Source organism: Octopus bimaculoides, chromosome 14 (assembly GCF_001194135.2).
Source record: "Octopus bimaculoides isolate UCB-OBI-ISO-001 chromosome 14, ASM119413v2, whole genome shotgun sequence".
NCBI classification, from domain to species: Eukaryota; Metazoa; Mollusca; class Cephalopoda; order Octopoda; family Octopodidae; genus Octopus; species Octopus bimaculoides.
Window position 1 is genome coordinate 28,794,786 of NC_068994.1, and position 10,000 is coordinate 28,804,785.

The 10,000-nt window shown below is 34.5% G+C and overlaps 1 protein-coding gene across 1 annotated transcript in view; it reads left to right on the forward strand.

Annotated features, from left to right (window-relative positions):
* LOC106883403 (zinc finger and SCAN domain-containing protein 2) overlaps window positions 1-9,232 on the forward strand; it is a 45,561-nt gene extending 36,329 nt beyond the window's left edge. The window contains exon 2 of the mRNA XM_052972791.1: window positions 2,143-9,232. Within this exon, the coding sequence (XP_052828751.1) occupies window positions 5,681-7,135 (1,455 nt within the window). The 5' untranslated portion in view covers window positions 2,143-5,680 and the 3' untranslated portion in view covers window positions 7,136-9,232. The remainder of the gene's footprint in view (window positions 1-2,142) is intronic.
* Window positions 9,233-10,000: the final 768 nt, after the last annotated feature.

Genomic DNA, 10,000 nt, shown 5'->3' on the forward strand with positions numbered 1-10,000 from the left:
ATATATATTCTTAAATTTAATCAAATACCCAAAATTTCAAGGAGTTCCTGCCTTAAAAACAGGAGCTAACCACAGTTATTTTGTGTTCTTTGCTACATTGGTTTCTATTAACCCATTTATTCTATCAGAAGAATTTTTATTCATTAAGATAGAAGAAATACACATATATATATATATATATATACTGACTGACTGGCCTTCGTGCGGGTGACACGTAAAAGCACCCACTACACTCTCTGAGTGGTTGGCGTTAGGGTTAGGGTTAGGGTTAGGGTTAGGGTTAGGGTTAGGAAAGCGGACGTTAAACGATGATGATGATGATATATATATGTATGTATATATAATATAGTCATAGAAGGTGTAGAAATGGCGTACTCTGAATGAATAAGGTAATGTAATCTTATGACAGAAAGAATTCCGCGAATTAAGTACTCCAAAGCTAGTTGGAAGGATGGGGGTTCTGTGTGAGCATAGGTGGTATATATAATGTGGGTAGAATAAGGTGTTTATAGCTAGGGGGTCTTTTATTGTAGGTCTATAGTCATGAGTTTATGAAAAATACTCAAGTAAGATTTTTTTATATCTTTTATCTTTTATTTGTTTCAGCCATTATACTGTGGCCATGCTGGGGCACTGCCTTGAAGAATTTTTTTTTAGTCAAATGAATCGGCTTATTTTTTCCTTTTAAAGCCTGGTACTTATTCTTTCAGTCTCTATTATAGTTATCTATATTGTATTTGTAAATTCAAATTATAAGCACAAGCATGGTTATGTGGTTAAGAATCTCACATTGCAACCAGATGGTTGTGGGTTCAATACCACTGCACCGCACCTTGGCCAAATATCTTTTACTATAACCCCAGGTCAGCAAATGCCTTGCGAGTAAATTTAGTTGATGGAAACTGTGGAAACCTGTCGTGTGTGCATATATGTATATGTGTATGTTCTTGTGCTTGTGTTCCTACTACATGACAACTGGTGTTGGTTTGTTTACATCCCCATAACTTAGCAATTAGGCAAAAGAGACTGACAAAATAAGTGCCAAACCTAAAAATGAGTACTGGTGTCGATTTGCTTAACTAAAACCCTTCGAGGCAGTGCCCCTACATGGTCATAGTCCAATGACTGAAACAAGTAAAACATAGCAGTTATATAAATGGGACAACACTGTTACTGCATATAAATATCACAGATTACATTTCAAAATAGCCATTCAGCCATTCAATCAGCAAAGACTTGTGATATTGGTAAACTGGGAGCTGGATTATTTGGTCTGGTTGTGTTATATATATATGTAAACAATCAATATCACATAATTATTGTATGTGCATTGTTAAACATTGTGAAATTGCAGTGCTTCATCCAGGGAGGACTCCTTTAAAGATGTTGTTTAAAAACACAGCATACCTCAAAGAATCTTTCTCACTTCTGGGGCAATTTTATGTTTCACCTAGCTTTGAGATATTCTGATTTTTATACATAGTACATCCTTAAAGGGTTCTCTCCTGGATGAAGTTTCACAGCATCTAATAATACACTACACATTAAGTGTGTGATATTGATAATGTTTACATTATTAAGCTACTTCAAACACAAAATATATAAATATATCTATATGTGCATGCACACACACAGACTCTGAGACTTTGAGACCAGGTCACTATGAGGGCTCTTAATATTTTGAGGCTCCTGTGAGAGGTCATTTGAGTTTGCAAGCTCACTACAATAGATATTCTGAGATGGTGAGTTACTATGTGGGGTAGGGGAGGGGAGGAGTTTGAAATTGAGACTCATTTGAGATTGTAATATTGTGAATGGGGGGAAGGGTAGTGTGAGTCTGCTTCCTTGACATGTCTAGTGATTTTGTCCTTGTACTTTTGAAGAACAATTTATATGAAAATGCACTGACTAATCAACCCTGATTTAGTCCTTTATCAAAAGAAAGTTTAAATTTAATTAAAAACTGTTATATTCAGATTGTAAGCCTAATAGTGATTTGAGAACTCCTTTGTTTTATCCAAAGTGTACCTACATTATGTTTTAAATATAAAATAGATAAATTTTTTTTGTTATTGACAATCACAAATGAACAGTTTATGTAACTGACCTGTTTTTTTTCTTTTTCTTTTTTCTGTTTTCTAGTTCTTCATGGAAAGGTTTCCAAGACAGTTCATTGGAGAATCTCTTCTACTGAAAGTGCCCAGATAAATTCAACATTGCCATTCTTGACAACAACATAACTGACACCACTACTGCTTCTACTGTCTCATCTTTCACAAACCATTATACATAAACTTCAGGAAAATAAAAAGGAAATTGCCACCATAAATATTTTCATAAACTGAACCAATAATCATAAGTTTTTAGAAGGAAAACAAGGCAAAAATACACACTGCTGTCTGTGTAATTGACTACGAAAAACCAATCTAATGTTGGAAATAGTTATTGTCAGTGGAGATCAGTATTAATGTGTGTCTGTAGATATATAAATATATAGATGTAAAAAGACACAGGTACACACACACACACACACTCACATAAATAGCTAGCTAGATAGATAGATAAATAGCTAGATAAGTAGATAGATAGATAGATAGATAGATAGATAGATAGATAGATAGATAGATAGATAGGTAGGTAGATAGATAGGTAGGTAGATAGATAGGTAGGTAGATAGATAGATAGATAGATAGATAGATAGATAGATAGATAGATAGATATTGTTGGAAGTTAAGTTGGTAAATAACTAGAGACAGTTACATAGACAAATAATGTATCAATATAATATATAGATATCATTGACACTAATATATCTAGAAATTAGTAGTTAGAAAGATAGATGAATAAACAGGTTAACAGATAGATTTAGGTTGAAAGATTTAAGCTGATAAAATATATATTTATCAACATCAACAGATGTCTTGGGATGAAGGCTGATAGATATAAAACTGTGACTGTAAATATATAGTCTGCTGTTTAACTGATATTACTATAATGCATACTCACAGCTTATTATGAGAGAAGGGAGAAAAGAGAACAATATATAAAAAAAAATTGATATTTTATTAAAAGTGTTAAGTCAAATTCATGAGTGCATGACTGCATGCATGGTGCAAGGTTTTTATCATTTTACAAGGACATTTTGGCTGCAATGTACCTGTTAATTGCAGGATAAGGTCAACAGCAGCAGACATCATACTTTAAACTCAATGAACTGCAGTTCTGGAATATCTCATATGTAACTAATCTAAACTCCATTTAAGCAAGTAATAGCGTTAGATGTAGCAGCAGCAGTAGTAGTAGTATAGCCAAAACTAGATATTTTATAGAACACAACTGGAAGGTATTTGTGAGTTGAATCCATAATTAGTTAGTGATTGTTTCATTTCACTTCTATTTGGTTGCTAATGCCTTTCATAGAATTAACATTGCACTGTTTCATTCCCTGATCTCTGTAAATCTGAGGTATGTGAATAATTAAGAAGTTATTGTTTTTGTTATTATTTATAGTAGTGTTGTGGTTGATGGCATAGCACAGCAATGAATACTTGTTTTCTGACTTTGCCTACTTTACTAAAGCCCTTAAAAAAGTTATGAACAACACAATATCACCTTCCATATTCTCTTCTCTACATGATTAAGAGATCGTGTTTAATTAAGAAAATTCTTTCATCATTAGATCGCCATCATCATCATCATTATTATTATTATTCTTATTCTTTAAGAATTTGTGTAAATGTGTGAATTTGCAGAAGCTGTCAACCCATGGCTATAGTGTGGAGAAGATAAATGTAAAAACAGGAATATATAAATGGAAATAAAACATTACAGTTGTTAACCGTAGGGTCAATAAAATTGCAAAATAAACACCCTACTGTCATTGTTGTTACCATCATCATCATCATCAACAATAACATCATCATCATCAATCAGAACTGGCTTAGCTATTTTTTTACAGTCATTTGATGTAAACCTGTTGCACTCAAACTCACTAACTCCCCGTCTTTTTACCTCACAAGTAATCTCACTCATACTCAGATGCAAAAGTCACACGGGTAACTGTGTGACTTTCACATGCTCATTCATATAGACTGTTCCATAGAACATTTTCAATGTAAAGACATACTCATGCTGCACAATCTCCTGCTCATACACATTTGAAGAAAACACAGACAGACTCTCTCTTACACTACAGACTCAATGATATAAACGCCAGTCTCTGAAAAGAAGATTTCGTTACATTTAACCCTGATTACCCACATTCTTCAGTCTATGAGGACATGAAAAGCTACAAGTACTTCCCTACTTGTTTTAGACTAACTAACAGTTAAAGAAAAAAAAAAAGATAGTAAAAAGAAACAGCTACCCATAGTTTCAGTTTGGAAAAAATTATTTCACAAATTATTTCTGTAAATATCGATACTTCATAGACATATATATGTAATCAACATGGATATATCCACTTGATTGTGTTGGGAATTACAAGTCAGTTGATATTTAGTAATTGATGAAAGGTGGTGGCTCTTCTCATGTTTGCATTGCATAGACGTTGGAGGCCAGTCTCATCATTTATATCATCTATTAAAAATAATCTGTCATAACTTCTACAATCCTTAATTATTTTTAAATATTAATTTGATATTTATTGTGTTAAGTTAAAGGAGTGGGGGCAGGCAGGTCACATCGAACTCATCTTTTTCAATTTGCTATCTCATTCATATCATAGACATCAGAAAACATAAATACACACACACACACACCCATGCAGAGAAATTGAGAGAGAGAGAGAGAGAGAGAGAATGGGAAGTTAACAGAAAAATAAGTAATGAAACCAATATTTATGAGCCCAAATGATTTATTCATGAAGAAGGGCATGATTTTTCTAGTTTCTGTTGTATTAAAAAGCTCTTTTTGATCTATTCCTGGATAGAAGGCTAGTCTGTTGCTGGCTAATTTCACTGCTATCACCATCAGCAGACTCTTTAAGTGGTGCCTGTTTTATCCATTCTACTGAAAAAGTTTGACAAAATACAAACCAAAAAAAAAATAATAAAAGGGCATGATGAAGTAAATAGTTTAGGTGGATATAGCTTAATTATGTTAGATGTAAATGAGGTGTTTTTGATATTGACCTAATATCACTTCCTGCATTCATAGACCAGCTGCACTAAGCACCCACTTTAAAAAGTATATGTGCAAAATATATAACAAGGGGAGATCTGCAGAAGATAGTGAATTGGTTCCAGTATTTAAGTTATTCTCTTCAGCCTGGTGAGTTTTTTTTTTCATTCCAACAATGGACTGCAAGAGACTTCTGCTGCATCAAGACAACAATAAATCAATGTTATAGAATTTGGATGTTAACTCTTTACAAGATTGCTCTTCACAATTTGCTTTGGTTTTTGATTTTTTATATGCCTATTTTTGGAGCATATACATACATCAGTACACTTTTTACACTGACAACTATTTGTAATATACCTTAAATGAATTTAAATACAGATATTTATATACAGCTATAAGTATATGTTTATATGTATATATATACACATTCCTATATATATATATATATATATATATATATCCATTTTCAAAATTCCATTCTAACCCTCCAAAACAAATTTTTCATTATCTCCCTTCTCTTTCTTGACCAATCTACATTCAGTGCAAACTGATCATAATGGAAAAATCTTTCACATGTGAAATTTGTCAAAAGACATTCACCCGTCGATCAAACTTGACCCGACATGTCTCAAACTGTCACAGAGACAGAGAAGTAGTAGAAAAATCAGAGAACAATGTCAGCATGGAAGAAACCAACGACGTCAGCTTGAGCAACAGCCCAATGGGTGTATTTTCCTGTAACATATGCCTACAAGGCTTTACCTTGAACTCTCAACTTCAAGCTCATGCTCGGGAACATGAGGCAGAAAGTGGTGTCAGTAGTGAGAACATAAATTCAGTTGCTAATACTGATACAAAAAGTGACGAAGTCAGTTCTAGTGTCGAGAGTCTTGGAATGGTGAACCCTTCTATTAGCCCAATTATTACTACTGATAACAATAATTTGAATAATGGTCCTGATGTTGCTTCTTCAGAAGTTGTTGTCACCACAGATGTGTTAAATCATGATGTCACTTCTCCAGTTATGGTTGTCAATGGTGTTGTACGTGGTGATACTACTGTTACTCCCAGTCTAATCAACGAAACTATAAATACCACCACCACCTCCACCACTGTCTCAGCTATATCTCCCTCACCATCTCTTTTGGTTCGTCACTCAAGTCCTTACTCCTGCTCTATTTGTCAACGAGGCTTCTCCCAGCGATCACATCTTGACGCACATGTTCGCATACACTCGGGAGAGCGGCCCTACCAGTGTAACCAGTGCGGGGCAGCCTTCTCTCGAAGAGGTAACTTGGTGCGTCATCGGCTGTCTCATGGAGGTGAACGAAAACACAAGTGTACTGTGTGTGGACGGAGATTCTCGCAAAAGTCACATCTTCAAGTCCATTTACGGATACACACTGGTGAACGACCTTACAAGTGTGACCGTTGTGGTTATGCCTTTTCTCGCAATGGTAATCTCGTCCGGCATCGACGAGCCAACAGCAGCGGCAAGCGTAAATACAGTTGTGTGCCTCCCACATTGCTGTCAACATCAAGTGGACAACAGTCAACATCAAGCACATCTTCATCGCAAGCTGCTCTCATATCTATGTGCCAAAATAATTTGGCACAGACACAAATACAAACTAAAAATGTGGTGAGTGGTTCAAGTCAGAAGGGAGTGAAGACCCATGTTGGTAACAGTGCTGAAGGCAAGAATGCAGCAGCCTTACATCAGCAACAATTACTGCAAACCACTTCCAATACAACTACCACCACTGCAGTGGTAGCAACAGCACCAACTGCTGCAAGCACCAATGTGGTTCAATTAGCAAATGTCCCCTATCAAATAATGACAGCTCTCCCAAGTCCCCTAAATGCCATTCAGCCAGTGACTAGTTACCACTCCCTGGCTAATGTCCCCCATCAGCTAGTCACTGTTCCACAACCAATTAGTGTCCACCAACTGGCCAGTCTAGGTAATATTGCCAGCATCCCTCTTCACATTGATGTACCAACAACATAAAACTGTGTTTAATGTAACATTGTGATGCTTGCAAGCATTCGGCATAAATATGCAAAAAAAAAAAGAAAGAAAGAAAACTCCTGGAAAAAATTAGACCTTTCAGGAATCTGGCCCTGGAGAACAGAGTAGTTTTTCTTTTTCTTATTTTAAACACTGAAGAAACAAAGGTTAAACCAAACAGAAAAAGAGGGTGACATGGTAACAAAAGAAATAAATTGACAGACTGACTGCATAAAATGTATAAAGAAAAAGGGTTAGTGTGAGAGAATAAGGGATAGTAGGATGAAAGAAAATTAGAAAGTATATGAAAGGGTGTGGAAAAGCATTAGGATAAAAGAGAGCTAGAAGATTGAAAATGAAAGGGAATAGAGAAAGAGGTTGTCTGAGATAGAGGATAGTAAGAAAAGAAGTTTGTGTGTTTTAGGGAAAACAAATAAATAAGTGATTTTGTATATGTAGAATAATATGCATATGTGTGTGGGTGTGTATATTTTTTTTTACTTGTTTCAGTAATTTGATTGTGGCTATGTTGGAGCACCACCTTGAAGGGTTTTAGTCAAACAAAAATGACTTCACGACTTATTTTTAAAGCCTAGTACTTATTTTATCAGTCTCTTTTGCTGAACTGCTAAGTTACAGGGACATAAACACACCAACACTGGTTGTCAAGTGGTGAAGGGGGGATAATCACACACACACACACACGTATATATACATACAATAAGAGTCTTTTAGTTTCCATTTGCCAAATCCACTCACAAGGCTTTGGTTGACCCAAGGCTATAGTAGAAGGTATTTGCTCAAGGTGCCACGCTGTGGGATTGAACTTGGAACCATGTTGTTGGGAATATACATATATTTTCAGTTTCTCGCTTCCGTAGAAGCTTTCAGGAAATAAAGCATGAATGGAGAAACTTAGGTGGTGGGTTCAGAAAAGTTAATCAGGAAGCATCAAATTACTTTCCCTTTTATTTCTTGTGTGCACACAAGTGTGTGTGTGTATGTGTGTATATATGTAAAACTTTGCATCCATTATTTGTTAGTGAGCAGAATAGTTTTTTCATGCAATTATTCATATATATATATATATATATATATTTCTCCAAATGTTGTTTTTGTGGCTCAGTGCTCTTTTTACTGTTTACTACTTCACTGTGAAGCAACAGTTGGTGAAATCTGTTGTTAGAGGCACATTGAAGCAAACAGAGTTATGTTCCTTGCTCAAGAAAACAAGATGATTCTCATACTACAAATTGAAATCTTGTCTAACTGTTCTGTACTCTAACACTTAAATCTCAGAGAAATTGTGATGCATGATCGTATGATCTTTACTCTCTACTCTGAATTGTACATGAATATTCCACATTTGTTGATAACACTGAAATATGTGTGTGTGGGTATCTATCTGTCTATCTAGGGGTGCCATTGCATAATACCTAAGATCCCTCCTCTCAAAATATGGGACTAGACACTGTAGTAACTTGGGATTCAAGGGATCACATCTCTTCAATATCCTCCCAAACGAGCTGAGAGACCTATGTGGTGTGGATGTATATGTCTTCAAAACTAAACTGGATCTCCTACAATCAAAAATCCCAGATGAGCCACCTTCACAGTAGGAAGTGTGAATGAGAGCAGCAGCATCAAATTCCCTCATTCATCAAATGCCAACTACTAAAGGAGGATTAATGATGATGCAGTAATGCCAGTTGGCAGAGCCCCAGCATGGCCCAGCCATTGAGCTGAAACTAGTAAAGAGTAAAGGATATATATATGCACACACTTTTTCTAACTTAGAGGATGTAAAACTGCTGTGTCTCTTTAATTTCTCTCATGTCTGAAATGTTAGATTTTCCACTCGCCATGGCAAGTTTACTGTATTCTATCAATTTTACAAAATACTACAAGTCTTGCCAATGCAGGAGTATGATGGTATATACCTGTGTGTACAAAAAATTTGAATACTGGAATAAATTTTAAGTAGTTAGGAGAAAGAAAAGTGGTTTGGCAAAACTAGTAAAAATTTCATTTCTGTTCAATTTATGATTTTGTTCAAAACCTTTGACTACTCTTCTCAACAATAAATTTTTACTGTTGTTTGAATTATTTGTATTACTCTTTGCTGACAGTACTGCACTAATTTTTTGAGATTCTGTTTTCTAACATATATATACAAGTTTACATCACTATGTGTATATGATGAAAAAATGTTAAAATTTGATGATATATATTAATATATATACTTCTATGGTATTATATTTATAATACATATGATACTACAAGTGTCATATTACATACACATGTATATATTAACAGTCTCATTTGATTGAGGGTTTCTTTTCAACTCACTGTATAACGTATGTGAAACCTGACCATATACATGTGTCTGTTGCCTAGAGATGTCATCAAGTATATTTCCTCAAACTTTACATATGTATACATCAGTTAATAAAAGTCTCTCACTGATTGCTTTATAAAATATTTTACAACAGTAAAATCCAGTTTCGGGCCAAATTTCCTTGTGTTTGGAAATTTATGACAAGAAACAATCAATATGTGGGTATAAAAATCATCATAATGGCAAAATTTTGAGTTTTTTTTTTTTTTTGACAGAAATCAATTGTGAATGATGTATTTTTATTTTTACTTATGTAAAAAAAATAACAAAAACAATGCTTGCTTTATATATATAAATATATATATATATATATATATATTTACACACACACTCATACTCACATGTGCACAGACACATACATAAATTGGTCAGTTGCACATAGATGGCTGATGAAATGGTCTGGTTATATGGTTAAGATAATGTAATACATCATTGAACAAATAAAAAAAACCATTCTATGGAAACAA